This window comes from Dufourea novaeangliae, unplaced genomic scaffold, assembly GCF_001272555.1.
Source record: "Dufourea novaeangliae isolate 0120121106 unplaced genomic scaffold, ASM127255v1 scaffold64, whole genome shotgun sequence".
Taxonomy (NCBI): domain Eukaryota; kingdom Metazoa; phylum Arthropoda; class Insecta; order Hymenoptera; family Halictidae; genus Dufourea; species Dufourea novaeangliae.
In genome coordinates this window covers 409,987-427,481 of record NW_015373954.1, presented here as the reverse complement: position 1 = coordinate 427,481, position 17,495 = coordinate 409,987, and the positions used below count along the sequence as shown (strand labels likewise).

Here is a 17,495-nt window from a genome sequence, read left to right as displayed (position 1 = left end):
CATATAAATTATTTTATATCAGAATCTGAAAACGTCTAGATCTTATCGTCGTTTATTTATCTTGACCAGCGTGGTCGTATTAAAAACGGAAATTATACGACCGTGACTGAGTTGTAGCAGCTTTCCATAGCAATCGAATCAATTTATTAAAAAAAAAGAACGCTACGATTGGACGATATCGAAGTTATGATTGTTTTATATCGAGGGGATTAACGGAGACGGCTCCCTAGAATTGCTTTCGATCGAAAGAAATGCAGCGTGTGGAAGAAATTTGATTAATTTTCAATAGGAAAACAGTTTCTTTCTGATCTGCATAATGGGGTATTAACCGAGTAACGGAAAGTATTAAATATATAAATACTACGTGAATAATGGAAAAGTGATTCGGTTAATGGATTATGAAGCAATAATAGCAAAATCTTTTCGGAATGAACTAGAGAGGTATCAAATGATTTCAATTTATTTACTATCCCATTATACGATCACATTGCTTTCCTTTTTATACATATTTTCCTTAAAAAATACGCCACCGAATTCGATCGTTAGATCGAAAGTTCGCAACAAAGAGATCAACATACATATAAAACACTGTACAGAACATTATAAAACAAACGTGCGAAATATATTTCCTATATTTATGGCGATCACGACTGAATTCAGTTTGATCCAATCGGGAATTAAGCGTAAGCATTTCATTCAGGTTCCGACACCCCTATAGTTACTCATAGAACCGTCGTCCGCGAGTTATCGGCCCAGGAACTACCACCTGAAAACGGTCGATACACGATGTAACGTGATTGGTATCGAAATAGACATCCGAAAATGGAAACACCCTGTACAGTCTACGCATTGTATAGTAAATTAGTGCCAAAAGGTATCAAAAGGCTGTACCGTAATCTAGAATCGTTGTAAAAATTTAGAAACATTAATCCAAACACGAGTGTGTAAAATCGTGAACGGCGGCCATCCTGGATATTTCATGCGATACGATGATGTAACTAAAAATGATTCGATTGATTCTCTCGTGATATTGTTGCAAACGAAAAAAAAAAATTGAACGAGCAATTTCATGTAAATCAACGTGGAAATACTAGAAGCGTTATCTTGAGAGAACAATTTAATCTTATTAACCGACTATGTGTATTTTACGAGGAAATTGTATTCGTTTGGAACATACGAAATGTCAGCTTCTAACGCAGGACTAATCCAAACCCTATTCAACCTAAGGTATTCTATACTTACTACAGTATACTCTCATTATGTGTTATCTTGGCTTAATACAACGATAAACTGACATTCTAAGATAATACTGATCCAATATTTTAACTTGTTAAGTTCCATACACTTATCATATTAAAAATTTATCATCTATTACAAGCGGAGCTCGGTATTTACAAGACAATCGACTTGTTTAGTCCAACGAATAATTATAGAAAAAGCTACGAAACCTAGCATGACGATTCATTCCTCTTCAGATCACAAAATAATATTAATTTATCCAGCACTAATAAGTATTCATACAGACTCCTCTCGATTATCGTCTGGCTTGTTCTACACGATTATTGTCTAGGCATTATCCTCACCACTAGGAAAGGGAGTTTGTTGAGGATAGTTGCTCGGGCTTCGGGCAAAACACGAATTTACGAGGTTCTGAAGCATTTCTCCCTATAAGATAGCGCGGATCCGAGTTCGGGATGATAATCCAGAACAGTCAGTATTATGTAAAATGACCTTTAAAGATTGTTTTAAAAAAAACACTTTTCTAATGGTTTACCTTCGTGACACTATATAATTTAAATAAACATTGTACAGGGTGTTTATTGCAACCCAATAAATATTGATGAAAAATTATTTTGAAAACGAAATGAATATAGATGGATAGAATTTTTGGAGGATGATCGATTTACCTGGAAATGGTTCGACACACCGTAGTAAGGGAAGACGCCGCCGAGGATGTAACGGTAGTAGCCGTTGTGTCTGATTCGATATTCACCCTGTTTGACGTCTTCCGGGACTTGCCACGTAATTGTCACCTGACTCGAACCAAGAACAACTGACATCCTTCTCCATATGAATCTGCGTCGATAATATTAATGGAAATGGTTTAACGCTGATCATTCGGCCACATGTAGTACCGTGTAGTCACTGACTTTGTTTACATTAGCTTATTGCACAACGAAATGGCCGTTGCATTGCCGACATTAGATGTTATATTGAATATTATACGAATTTTATTAGCCGAAGTAAGAATTAAATAAACTCTGTGCAAGTGTTTCCATTGAAATACAAGTGATATATTCATGTTATATTCACTGAATGCTGTCGTCAGTTAAACAGTAATGTTTAACAGAAACATCGATGCATATTTATGGAAGATTATTTATAAGTTTTTGCATGAATGTCTGTCTTTTAGTGCACGTGCAAGAAATTTAATTAATTAACTATTTTTTATTGCTATATTAGATAACTTGAAACGATTAAAGTACACTGTGTACTTTTGCAATAAAGAAAGTAGCTATGTTAATAATGTTCATTCATCAAAGTAACGTAAAATATACATCTGTCAGTAAAATTGGCCATTTCATGGGCAATGACCTAATACCCTTACTGTTGCACGAGTGACACGTGATACGTTCTTTTACAATATTTAAATGCACATATTTGACAGCTTCGAAATATCATCAATATTGATGTTCACATGACAGTCATGAATATAGATGGCAAATAAATGGAGAAATTTACGTACTTAGTTTCCCAGTTGGCGTCCGTTGCAACGGGTTCCCACACTTCGTCGTCCGTCAATCTCTCGACAGTCAGGAATGTGTTTTCAGTCATTAAATTATTACGCGGGTGACCGGAAATCTGCACACCGTGAGTAATAAATAATCGAGTTTTAAATACATCAATATAAAACGTCATTTTAGGATTTTTCTTTAACAAACCTACTTTACAACCACACCTGAAGACACTAACAAATCTTCAATATAAATCTACATGTTAAATATCTCTAACTCCAAAGTCTAAATCAAGTTCCCTTTGGAATAATAATTTTCAACTGCAAATTTAATCAGGATACAAAAAAGTATCTAATACACAAATTTCTAGTTCTTAATTTTAGATGAACATAGAATTCTTCAATCACTCTGTTATAATAAGATTAGTTTGAGAAGCGTATAGTAAATTCGATTCCCAATTTTCATCGAGTTATGCTGTATTTTCATCGAGATACGCTGCATTTCCATCGCCTGGTGCACTGTTTATGTTCGTATTGTGAATACAAATCGTTTATTTTGCCCGACAACCAGCCAACCAATTTAACGTTGTTCTAGAAATGAAATTCTCCACGATTCTATTCAAACCGAATTCGAAAGGATCGAAATTTCGAGACTCTACTGTAACGTTGCTGGTATTGGGTCACGGTCATCGTTTCGGTTGTTCGAAACGAAAGAAATATTACTTCTCGGGACGATACTCACGAAAACAGCTGTAACGATGTCGCCGGGTTTGACAATTTTCTGTGGTTGCTCGATGCAGTCGCCGAAATTCCGGCCCCACTTTGGGGTGTCGTAGAGAACAGGTGTCACGAAACTGAGCAGATTCTTCTTTCGTAGATCTGGGGGCATGGGACCGGGTTCCACGTGCTTTTTCTGGAATAATAAAAAATTTTCCATTGCAATAAAATGTGTAAAACTATGCTGTACCGTTACGAAGGTATGTTACATACCAAAATAGCAGCTGTTACAAGCTCTTGATATTGTTTTAAGTACAGAGTGAGAGTGTGGGGTCCGAATATTGTGGAGGCACCCTCGTACCTCTGAATCTGGAAAATTAAATTACAAACAATAAGTATGAATTTTATCTCTTAGTTTGTACATTAACACTTGAAGACAACTTTCATTTTCATATTACAGTGTATATATGTATACAATATAATATTCTTATTTTCTGTTTTCTTTCGTTCTTTTTTTAGTCTCAATCTTAATTAAGTTCAATTTTATTATAATTGTATGTTCTTTCTGTTATTTGAATGTATAGTGGACAAATATACGCCTGTTACAATAAATTCTTATGACAAAAAGGAGGTGTAAAGTTAAATTTTAAATAATTTAACGGTATTACTTTAAAGTATAAAAATCTACAGGACTTAGTTAATCATCTAATAATGAATTTAAGAGTTTCTCGACATCTTTCAAAGGACAATGGAGTCACGTTTATTGCTTTCTGATAACATTGACGATCACCCCATTTAGTAAAGCGTTTATAAATTCGTTGCTAGTTTTTCTTAAACTTTAAGGACGTTAACCTTTTTTGTGTTCACACTGCATTACCCCCATGCATCTGTTCTTAATGGAAGGAAAATGACTGATATCCGGCGCGAGTAAAGTGAAAAACGACTCGTGATTTTACTTGATATTCCTCAGGTGTACTGATGTAATCGCTGTAAGTGTTGCAAAGACCGGCGACTATGACGGGGATTTCGTCGTCCGACGCTTCGTTCATGACCGTTTTGATAGCCTCTCGCAATCTTCTTCCGGACATTGTTGTGAACTCCCCAGGCACACCGGCGATGACAACGTTCCCGATCAGCGCGACCTGCGTCGACACCACTTTCGGTTGCCATTCGTACGGTAGGGTCATCTGAAAATCGTTTCAAACCATCACAAAATCACAGAAACAACTCTTTATATTTGAGACCATTGATGGAAGAAGATTATAGGCTAAAATGCTATTTGGAGAAAATCGATTTCAAGGTTTTCATTGGAGTATTACCGAGTGAAAAGTAATGCTTTAAATTAAAATACTTTAATATGAATATTGAGATTCATATGAGAATTTAACATGAGATAATTAAGACCTTCCAGTATTTTTTCGGAACAGATGTAAAGTTACTCGAACAGAAAAGCAATGTATTCAGAATCTCGAATTTTCGTGAGCACAGGAAATATTATCAAAGGACTCACGCGTCCAGTGGCGAGCAAAATCGGTTTCGCGCCGTGACACTTGACATCCTCCGACGTCGGAACCGCCAATAGGTTCCTAACCGCGTTCCATAGAGGATTGGCCGTGGTTGTGCCTTGCTCGAATGCGAAGGAACCCGGTCCGTCGGTCGTTCCCGCTGCGAAACTGTATCCCATAGCGGGCAGACAGCCATGGACCTGTCGACAGGAAGAAGAAGAAATCAATGAAACTTCGTGTTTGAATCCTATCGATCAAATAAAATCTACGAACTCTTAAAATAAAATATTAATAACGAGAACATTCCAGTTCTTTGATTAAAAAGTACCTATTTTTCACGATTTACCATTAGGTACCTTTCGTCAGTTCCCTGAGGACCTAAGCTAAAAAGCTTAAAGGTGGGATTTCCCCTAAGCGTCCAATGAGTACGTCTGCGTTTAAACGACGTACGACTTATATCTGTATTCTCTATTTTAGTCCATTGTTTTCTACGTGTAACTTCTATTTTAGTAGCAACTCATTGTCACAAACACCCGTCTGACGCCTACAGGAAATTTCACGTTTAAACTTCCTGCGAAATTGTGGGAAATAGATAGTTCTTAATTCAGAAATTTAAATATCCTGATATATAATATTCTAATTTGGTTACTGGTGGATTTTAGTTAATAGGAAATTCTACCTTAAGACTAACCGAGAAATTCAACCTGACCCTCTTTAGATCATCATCAAATCTCTCAATTTTAAAGGCAAATGCCCAATTGTCTTAAATTTCCTGATACTTACAATAATATTCTAATTTGGTACCTGGTGGATTTCAATTAATAAGAAAAATTCCACTTTAAAACTAACCAAAGATTCAACTGACCTCGTCCAATCTTAATAAACTGAAGGCAAATGCCCGACACTATCCCCGACAAAATACAAAATAGAAAAGTTTGTTATTTACCTCCTCCATTTTCTTCGTGGTCTCGTTGTAGAATTCGGCCGTCTGTTCCGCCATGTCCACGAAACGATGAACCACACTGATGGGTCCGATCACTTCCTTGGCGTTCCCGGCTTTCCACAGTCGCTGCAATCATCAGACGCAACGGCACGTGAATATGGAATCGAGATGCGGACGAGAGTGCATACAACGCAACTGCACGTTTCTCGACGCGTTCGTAAACACATACACGGCCAGCGAAGCACGCACGATACGCGTCCGCCTCGGCTCGCTGGAAACTGTTCCTCCGTGATTCTCCCCGCTTTTATCATGCTAATGTCGGGCCGCGCTCTCGAAACCGTCCGTGGCTTCGCTGACCGTGCGCCGTCACGGTTAAGGAGCCGAGGGAAATGTATGTTAATGATCGTGTTTCGTTGGGCCGAAGAAAGTAAATTTCGCGACGGATCTGGTAAATATTCTAGTCCCTTGCCCGGCTGATTCTTCCGGCATCTGGGCACTCGTCGACCGACTAAAAGGGGGATGAAGATTAATGAATTGGCTTGCGTTACGGAGGAATTCGAAGCGCCCCAATCTCCGGGGTGGAAGACGTATACAATAACAGGGATACGAACGAGTTTTTTTTTTCACTGACTTTCTTCATCGCGTTCTAATTTACACATAGTCTGTTCGAGAATTTGGGGCTTTCGGAGCATCTTCCTGGGTCTTGGTCGTGTAATAGATCCAGTGGACCTTTTTTGGTGGGGCTGAATTTAGGACGGCAGATTCGATTTGAGTATAAATATTAAAGATATAGCTGGACGAATTAATTCGTGGCCTTCTTTTCAGAGATTTTTTGTTTATTTACAAGAAAATCAACATACAGTTGAAAATATTCACTATCATTTTTTTTTAGAGATTTACGACATTACTCGGGCAGTTGGCGAATCTCCTCTCGAAAAAATAATTATAATTTCGAGTCAGTAATTGATTGGGGGACAATGGATTAATTTGTACAGCTAATAGTATTGAACGTGTACTATCGGTAGGTACGCGATGTAGAAAGGATAGAATCATTAGAAAATGTCCCTATATTTAATTCTCGAAACAGAATAAAAAAACGTTACGGGATGATATTTTCGGCTTGCCCTACTATCTACTCTCAAACTTCCAAACCCTTTTTTTTCATCAGCCTGTATAATAAAACAAAAAAGATCGCCGCAGAATCTAACCTGTTCAGCATCAGCGCGCACATTAAAGTAATTTACCGACACCCTCTTCCTGGACCGAGAAAAAAAGCAAATCACGCATCCCCTCGTTTTCGAGCGATACAGAAAACCGCCCCATTTGCCGCGCGAAGATCACCATCGGGACCTCAATCGAAATTCATTACAGAATCCAACCTTCGTGAAATTCACACCCTCATCGATGTAACTCACATCTCCTACTCCAAGACCAAAAGGAATCCAAGTGTCCCCCTTCCCCTTATCCGAACGATACGCAAAATCGCCTGGTTCCCGCGCGAAGATTTCTATCTAGATATGAATCGAATCGAACGGGTCCCTTGACATTAATCGTCGTCCATTTCCTCCGTCGTTCCGGCAACCCCCACTCGACGACTGACGCAAATCGCCGCTATTAATATGCTTCCTTGATGTTCTTGACCGCGCGCGCGATTGCAGCGTTCGTTTGGCCTCGCGTTCGCACGCACTAACACGGCTCTCAAACGCTTACGAAGAAAACTCGCCAGGTGTAACGTTGATTTTTTAATGGAGGTTTAGCACAGCGATAGAGCTCGGGATTCTGAACCCAATTATATTTCTTTCAGCCTATTATTTCACAAAATATTTATGTTTTTGTACTCGAGGACTCTTTCATTCTGAAACTAGTGACTGTAAGATCGAGTAAAAACTGAATAAGTTGTACTTTTCCGATAAAGATTTATCAGTGGTTGTAATTGATGTTTATTTGTTAGTTTAGTTTCCATTGAATCGATATGATATAGATTTTTCGGTGATTTATGTTGACGTTGCAGCGCCAGTGGAGTGTCAAGGGTTAATGTTAAAGTTGTTGGTTATATACAGGGTGCTTCCCAACTGATGGCACATACAACCAAAAATGATATTATTCTATGTGTAAACATAAATCGAAAATATAGAATAAAATTGTCTCGTACGAGTTTTCGAGATATTCAATTTTCGATATTAGTGTTAATAGTAAGTAGAAACAGAATGTCGTCGACAGACGCGGGAACCAGATCCTATTCAATTGCACGCGTATTCAGCAGATTTTGAAATTCGATTATTCTAAACGTGGAAATTCCAAATTTTAGGATAAAATAATACTTCTTCTTTTCACATTTGGCAAATAATTTATTTAATCTCATTAAGCGGTTTCAAGCTCGAAGTAACGTTCTTAGATACTGTTACTTTGGACTATGTATTATTCGAATAAAATTGTGCCCAACTCTGGTGATGCGATCTTGGGTAGGAAAATAACACGGAGAGAAGGGACACACCGTGTGGAAGGTAGGCTGTGATGGGGGTCGTTCGAAGGGAACGACGAAAGGTAGAGGCTTTTCGGAGGGTGAAAGGGGTTGAAAGGAGAGTGACAAGCGGGGAAGGAACGGGGACAGTCGGCCGCAGTAGTACAGAGTTAAATTGTGGAAACGGTAACCGGATCACTCGGTAGGGAAACATTTCGTCGGTTGTCGAGGGAACCCTCGAATCGGGAATATTTATCACTGTACAGATATACTTTAACCCTTCGAGAATAGGAAGCTTTTGATGACAGCGCTGTTTGCGTCCGTTTCGACCATTACATTTGGTTTTTTTTGTCTGAATATAGATATTTTGGAACGTACTTTATTTTTTATCGAAGATTGAATCGATTATTACTAAATTTTTTATTTTAGGTACGTGTAGTGAATATATCTTGGAAACTTCGTGTAATGTTTATTACTGTTTTTGTTTAATTCTCAGACGACGGTGCCCGAGTCGATTAACTTCATCGAGTCAAAAAACTTTACAGGAATTATTAATGGGCACAGCAGCTGCAATATACAATCATTTAATTGTTTCCAGCAGTGTATTAGTAGGGAAAAATGGATGTCTGTGCCACGCTGTACGAAACTGCGAATTTGCATAGACATTCGTAACTACCATTAAAGTGTCGAGTTGGATGACGCTCTTGAAAGCCCGGGTCTTCTAGGGTAATCTTCGATAATCTTAGAGAAGTTCGTGAATTTTAAAGTAGTTTAACTTAACATCTTATCTTTACGAGTCATATATGTTAAATTTAAGTTTAATGTTACAGTAAATGTTCTGTGATCGACACTAATAGTACTATAAATATTGTAAGCTAAACTGTCTCCTCCAAAATTTGTATACATATTTCTCTAAAATTTTTGCATCATGTGCATCGTAGTAGACTCCAGCGTCGGTTAAACGTGATCCATCAATTTGCTCCGCCATGAAGGAGCTCGTAAGTTAATGAACATACCTCCGAGCCACGTGTCAAAATATCAGTAACTGATTGAGAAGCGTTGCAAACAAGATCGGTCGAAGGGGAAATTAATTTAACCTGGTCCGGTGACCATCAAACGTGTTCGGAATTTCTGCACCGAGGAATTTCGAGTTAATTAAATTACACAAACATTTACGCTTCGGTGTTTGGAATTTGCAATCAAGGTGCCCCTGAGAGTCATATCGGAATTCCAGTTCACATGGTAAATTCGATTCTTAATACACGGCAACGGACGTCCTCGGATCGAGAAATCAATACTTCTAACATATTTCTTTATGTTCTCTGATTTTAGATACATTCTAGCTAAGTAAACTTTCATCGCAGGTCCGTCGTTAATTATGCGGACACGTCTCCGTAACACAGGAGTGCATCTGTAATGAAGTGGGAGCTGACGAGGTCTTACGTTCACACGAGTTACAGTTATTACGAGGACATGATCTACGCCTTCCGACGATTGACATTGAACCATTTACGGTTTTCCGATTATTTATCGTGACACGATGATTAGTACAGTCATCATTCCAGGAAAGTAGTAGTCGTTTATTATTCATTCATCGATGAGGAACGCGACGATTGAGTTACTTCACTTTCTTACATAGAGGATAAATGAACTTTTCTCCAAACTCCTCGTTAACAATTCTTTTAAACTATTCTACTCATGATTCACACAACAGTAATTTTAGTATCATTACCCACTTTTCCTTGTCAAATTAAATGTTTCGTGATCCAGATAGACAAACTACAGGCGAAAATCACTGAGAATCCCGTAGAATATTTAGGAAAGTAGCTTATAGGCCAACTGGGAGCTAACACAGCTTAGCACCTTTCGCTACCGCAATACGTGTGAAAACTCCGCGCGGCGTGATTCATGGAGCCTTGCAAAGAGAACAGTCTCCCCTATGGTTTCTGCACGAGGAAGGAACGATGTCGTCCTTGCGAGCTCCGAGCATGAATCGTGTCTCGTGATTCGCAAAGTCCGGAGGGTGTGGCGCGTTTTCTGGGAATCAGCCTGGAAGCAGACTCGTTCGGTTGCACTTTCCCACTCGATCGGCCGTTTACACGGTTTCCAGAGGATGTTTTAGCGTGACATTGCAACTTTCTGACATTTAAACACGACCTCGCGCGCTTTGTTGCTAAGGTTCGCCGATCAATTTGAGTGTGAGACGGTTTACACATTAACGTTAAGATCGGATACAAGTTATTTAAATGGGTACACTAAAAAAGTGATAAATTGAAAAATATTCTAAAAACAATCGAGCAGCTCTATATTACTTTCGTCTCTCGTACCATCTGATCCCATTCTTCGGATACTAATTCATAACAAAACGTCCAGATCGCAAGAACCGTACATTACATATATACGTTGCTGGCAAAGGATTTTCATGCGCGGAAGCAGAGTCGTGTCTGGAGAGATTCGAGATAAGCCGGTATAATGAGAGGAGATAGTACGCGATTGCAAAGTCCTGCTTCAACGTACGTGGGAACAGGAACGTGTAAACACGTGGATCACCATGATGTCGGTTGGGCTCGTTCCATTTTTTTCCCCCTTTTCCGTCCCTCTAGCCCCAACTTCTTGCTCTTCTCGCGAGACTAACTTCGCGATGTATCCATCCTATCTCCCCCGATTTCCGTGTGTGTCTCTGTCCTATCGACAACGATCGAGGAGTGATCGATCCTTGTGCAATCGATATCGAGACGCCCAGCATTCATCGTGGGACCAAATTGCTCCTGGCAATTAGAAGCTCTACCAGTCGGTTCCATAGGGGGAATCACCGAAACTGTTCCCTGCAAGGATATCCCATCGTACTGGGTCACTGGAATTGGAATTTCGAACCGTCGTGGTGGGTAACTGATGATTCAGAAACTGATCGATCGACCCTGGACACTTATTCTCTGATAGAATAGGTGACGAGTTATGGACTTAAAGAATTTTACGGAATTACACTTTTTTTGGACGGAACATCGAATCCCTTTCTAATTACTCCTATTTAAGTCTTTATTTTTGTATGAATTGTAATCCTTTTAAGTAGGCCATTTTTAATATTCGATGACAAAGAGCATCATCATTTCACAGTAAACTGCTGCATTAAATTTCAAAACTTTGGGAACAAACTATGCACTTACTTATAAACACACTATTTTATTGTAAGTAAACAAAATTATGAAATAATTCCTTACGAAACCTTAGCTTCCATTGTATATTCAGGTAGCAATGTCGACATTGAATCAGTCATCAGTGTATCATAAAACGCACCGGATGGTCACCGAGCAAGTAATTGAGGGAATTTCGAATACATCAAATTTCCCTATTATCTCATCGTTAACCAGGCTGCAACAGTCGAATTTAATAGACGTTCGCATGAATCATGCGGAAGTTGCGAGAAACACGGGTCTTTTACGCCGCGGGCCGAGAAGAGGCGGCTCGTAAATTTCGGCGTTGCGAGATCGACTTTATCGGAGCAACTCTTGGCGTGGTGAGTTCACAGTTTCGCCATCCGTTTCGCTTTGCGTAACCGTTCAATTATTTTTTTAATTAGATGCGAGTGGAACGTGCGTAACAATGTCCACTTTCCAGGCTACCTACGAAACCTCGAGTTTCAATTTAAGAGAGAATCGTGTTATTACACTTTTTTAATGGTCTACCGTAATCGAGGGAACCCGTTGGGAGTGTTCGCCAGTAGTCAAAGTGAATGGTCGTTTCAAACGGGATCCACACGCGTCGTGTCAGAGAAATGGCGACGCACAGTGGTCCAGAATTGAAGTTTAACTGTTCGCTGATTTTTTAATAAGATTTGGCCTAGTTATAGAACTTGGAATTCTGAAATCAATGATATTTGTTTCAGCCGTATACGGCCATTGGGTTATGAAATGTTTGATGTTCAGTGCCAAAGAGCCTTCGAACAATCATCGAGGATTTACTGTATTCAGCACTAAACGTGTGACGAAACCAAAGAAATTTTCAAAAATAGATTTCTTCATGTTTTATTTATCAGACATATTTGTTTCACAAACTATCGAATTTGATTTTCAACTATTCGACCATGATTACCAACATCAAAATTATACACTCTCCGTGATTTCGATTCACTTGCCTTTATCAAAGTCATTTGAACAGCAAAATTTCAATTCTGGACCACTGTGCGACGGAGCGAGGAAAGAAAACAGAGGAATCGAAAATGGCAGCTTCCTCCTCGGTTACGACACGGTTATTCAACCGAACAAGTTTCACTCTCGTCCGCCCCGGAACGCCGCGTGTGCGTGAAATCCAAATGCACTCGCGTCAAACTATTCTGCAGGCGGTTCCGTTTACATCGGTTCGACCGCTCCAGAATGACAAGCGCATCTGTTCTTGGCCAGTTGGTTTCTAGCTTGTACCATTGGCTCGGTTCTGTCGCCTCGAAACTTCGTTCCCCCTTCCCCTGCTCTTTACGAAACACCGGGTAAACGTCTTCTAATCGTACCGCCGATCTTCCCCTTTCGTTACGTGTCCCATTGAACGAGTGTGTACTCGCTCGATGGTGTCGAAAGTCGAGGGGAACTGCTGATTCTACTTGGTTTAGGAATATGAAGCGTTTACCCCTCTATAGATGTAATTATACAATATTATAATAGTCGACAGTTAGTTGCTAGTAACAAGACTGGATTATAACCCATGCTATAACTTCTGCTAGGTAGAAGTTTGAACAATATTGTAGTCCTGATCTTTAAGAATCTTAAAAATCGATGAATTTTGTTTTCAGAAAAACAAGCTTCAAGAAATTATAAACACTCGACACTGCATGATCCGATGAACAAGAATAATGGCTTGATACAATGTTACAAATGAACAAAACAAGAAATATCACTGTTACAGTTGTTAAAAAATCTATATTCTAGTCATTTGATTTTTCCTCGCAGATAGTGCAGTTTTTGGTTCTGAAAGGAAGCAGCTAATGTTCCTTTCAAAACATATAACAAACAATGTAAACACTTTTAACGTATTCTTCATTATTTTATAACTTAATTACTAGTTACACCGTACATACGTATTTCCGTGTTTCTGAACGTGAATCAGTGCCTCGATAGTTCTACGAAGACTGAATATTTCTGTCATAATATTGTATAATTCTCTAGGTCGGTTCGTCGGTCCGTATCCGACGATTAAATATGTTTTTAAGTATAGAGAAACGCGTTAGTCCTCGTTCGAAGAAAATCGAGGGCAGATCTGTGCCAAAAAACGGCCTCGCTCGTCGAGCAAGGACCAGAGAGCTCTTGTAAACGGTACGTGTAACGGGGTGTGCCAAGGATACGCCAAGACATTTCTTCCCCACGTTTTGCAGCCGGCGTTCTCACACGATTGTATTGAAATGCCGCTCGTAAACAATGAGTTGCATCACGGCTGTATCCGATTGACAGAGGTGTGACAGGAGGAGAGCAAACGAGATAGAAGAAAGACGGTGGAGAACCTTCGAACCGGGATCGTTATGATTAGAAGGAGAGATACCACACTCTTGGTAGCGCACAGGAACCACTATGATCAACGACACAGAGTTAGTATACCTTTTATGCAAAATTATATTTTCTAGAGTGCTTTATAAAGACAGAAGCAAATGTACGAATTTCTTTCTTCTTTTAAGTATTATATTGACTTCAGAGTAAAATAGAAAATTCGTTGCATCAAATGAAAGTTTAGTCTTTTATTTATGCTATAAATGCATAAAATCCGCAGATGATTCATGAACGTCTGAACAAGTAGTAATTGTTAAAATACATTTTCGTAGCTAGTGACGTATAGTCAAGAAGCTAATAAGTGAATCACGAATATAAAATCTTTCAATTTGCTGTACACATCGATAGAGGATACCAAAAATTTAAACCGAAAGTCTTCTATGATTCAATGGCTAATGATGGATCTCCTGTCATATTCATAGTGGAAGTTGAATAATTATTTAGAGACAGCAAATCTGCACCGAATTCGATAAAAATATATCTAGAAACTTTGCGTTTTCTTTCGAGGTCGCTAGGTCACAGGAATCATCATCTACATCGTGTAGCAATAGCTACGCCCCTCGTTTGTCGTTTTAATAAATAAAAGGAACGTCAACCAGGGCCTGCAGCAGATCGCTCTGAACCGGAAATTGGCGATAGTGAACCGATACGCCCTACCGTGGGATTGTTTAATCTTTTTCTGTGACGGTTCCCCGTTGCCGTTCCGACCGCGTGGTCGCCATATTAAACAGCGCGGCGGCGACACAACACGGTGAACGGTCGGCGCGTAAAGCCGTTGTTGGAAGGCATTAGCGGATAGGTACATACGTACACCATCCAGTATCTTTTGCATTACGGTCACGAGCCAACCTTTCACGGTTCCACGGCTGTTAGAATCGTAACAGAGACGACGACGTCCTGGGCCTCATCCAGATCCGACTGCAGACGCGCGTGCTTCGGGTCGTTCGAGTTTCTTTTTAGACATAACTTTCACCTGTCTTAGACGATGGCCAGGCGACAAATAACGAACGCGAGCATGCAAATTTTTCCGGCTGTAATTCATTGGGTTTTGGAAACTGATGAGATGCAAGAGATATTGGCGAGTGACGAGTTTTACGTTATATCCCAGGTGTAAATGGTAATTTTTTTAATGAAGGCTGAGGCAATAAACATCGACAGCAATTGCTTTCACAAATATTAATACCACTGCAGTTAAGATGGGGGCAAATTTTGGAGAACCAGGACAAATATCACTGAATAACCTGACTTCTAATTTCCTATAAAACAAATACTGAATTTAACAGAAAATAGTAGATTATTTATTGGTACACTGGATAGAATTCAGAATGGTCATAAACAAACAATAAAAAGCTTGAAATTGGTATTTAATTATTCGAGGTGGTTAAATTGTATGGTTCACCTTGTACACCGATATTTCGTCGTATTATTGCGAAAAAATGGTCTGCTGTTGGTTAGAGGTGACAACATTTGAAATTATAAAAGACGTATTCGAGCTGTTAGAAGAATGTCTCTCGAGATCCGTCGCTTTGCCCGCGGAATGGCTCAAGTAACAGGTACTCCTCTTTAATGACCCTTTCACGCCGTCTGACCATGGACATTATCTACTTTAACTGGCCGTAAAGCACCGTCCTCGCCTCGGCAAAAGTCCTTCTTCGGGATCGAGCGACTTCTAAGTGTTCCGCTTCAGTAAGAAAAAGCACGAAAAAAGTTGGAGTCCTAAGTTGACTTCTTTGAAAGATCGTGCCCGTTCAATGGATTAGATTAAGCTAATCATCTATTATTTCACGTAGTCCCAAGGATATGTTTCTCAAGATATTTCCTTCAGTGTGTAACTGATGAAAAAGACATTACTGTCTGGACGTTTTATTGTTACTACTTTCAGAGCTATAACTGGAATACGTAAAAAATGTTTCCTACTGTTTTTTGTAGCTTGATAAAGATTTGGATGTTCGTGGAACGTAAAAAGAATTGCAGTGGATATTATGTGTACAGTGACTCACAAATTTGTAAGAATGTTTTTTAAGAATGTTAGTTGACCAAATTATTTACCAAAATGAAAATTTATTGAGAACGAGTGATAAAAGTAACGATAAGAAAAATATATAAAAATTTTAGAACTAAGCATTATTTCAGAAGTCTGTGAACGAATATGTGAGTCACTCTATATAATTATAACGTTATAAATATGAATACTGTGAAAAAGTTCTCATTTTCGAGGAAATATGTCCGCTTATCTTGACCAGCCGAATTTAAAACGATGTTACGTGACCCTCGGAAAAGAGTCTGGATACGTATCTTTATGTCAAGTACAAGAAAGAATGCAACGTTTGATACCGATCTTCTCCACGTTCATGTGCTCCGTTTCCAGGGAATTTTTATCTCTATCGAGGAATCGTTCCGCGGACGAAACTGAATATAAAGCCGTCTGATTCAATCATATGTCTTAGCTGAATTACAATTTTATCAGATGATGTATCACAATGCTCTTTCCCCTTGAAACATTGAAATGAGATAAAAAAAAACAATGAAGCAGTTAATTATTTCCAACACTCGTTGCGTCAAATGCACCATTTTTTTCATATTTCAAGAACACTTTCGAAACGATCGAAACCTCGTCGAAAAAAGTGTCGGGGGGCCACCAACTGTCTACGCAACGAATAATTTTGTGTAACCTGAATTGTCACAATCGCGAGTAAGAAATGGCTACGTAATGCGCGTCGTAAAAAGTAATAATATTATGTCGGTTAATGAAACCGTCTTATGAAGTCAGTGAAACTACAATTAATTGTTCGAATAGAAATTTCATTTCGTTCGTTTTTCTTTTTGTTGTTAGTTACGTAAACGGCGGAGACATTCGACGACGTGATTAAATGGAAAATGGAGAACAAGAAGAAACAGAAGGTGGACAAAAAAGACGATGGAGGAAGGGCTTTAGTTTCCCACATAGTACGCTCTTGACCGACATAGTTGGCCGCCATAAATCAGCGAAATCGTCCTTTTTGCATAACTCGTGCGTCTTTTAACGCGCGGTCGCAACACCGCCATTCGTTCAGGTAGACAAACAAGCTTTGTTGTGGGCATTGTTGCATCATTTCAGAGGAATCGTGGAAACGACCGCGCCCCCTTTGAGACGAAATTGCTCGTACGCGTATACTCTCGCTCATAAGTAGCAGAGACAATTATCGAATCCTACGGTGAATGATACAAGGCATTACGAAATCGTGGAAAATTTAAAATAAATATTGTTCCAAGTTTCAAATTTTTAAGTTTTATCTTATAGCGATGATTAAAATGTTACAACAATACAGATTTTCTACATCGTTTGCAACATTTATAACGATAGAAATTTAATTTATAAACTTGTAAATTTTCAAAAGTTTGTCATGTTTATTGATCGAAATAGATATGTGTTTATCGAGGGTAGCTTTAGTAGTAAAGCTCGATGGGCAACGCTTATGCTATTGTGTAGTAATAGCCGTGGCCTAAAATTTATCATTTGTTACAGTAACATTACATTTGTATACAGACCAGGTGCCTACATACTTAAAAAGTGGTAGTGTACAGCCAAGCAAAGTTTATATCAAGCGATGATGATATCAGAACAAGT

General features: G+C 39.0%; 1 protein-coding gene across 1 annotated transcript in view; it reads right to left on the bottom strand.

The window, feature by feature from the left end:
- Positions 1-718: 718 nt before the first annotated feature.
- Positions 719-17,495, bottom strand: part of LOC107186199 (neutral ceramidase) — a 37,081-nt gene continuing 20,304 nt past the window's right edge. Inside the window, exons 8-15 of the mRNA XM_015574020.1 lie at positions 5,903-6,025; positions 4,962-5,156; positions 4,408-4,638; positions 3,725-3,820; positions 3,477-3,647; positions 2,747-2,862; positions 1,908-2,076; positions 719-766 (exon numbers count right to left, since the gene is read on the bottom strand). Of these exons, the coding sequence (XP_015429506.1) occupies positions 719-766; positions 1,908-2,076; positions 2,747-2,862; positions 3,477-3,647; positions 3,725-3,820; positions 4,408-4,638; positions 4,962-5,156; positions 5,903-6,025 (1,149 nt within the window). The remainder of the gene's footprint in view (positions 767-1,907; positions 2,077-2,746; positions 2,863-3,476; positions 3,648-3,724; positions 3,821-4,407; positions 4,639-4,961; positions 5,157-5,902; positions 6,026-17,495) is intronic.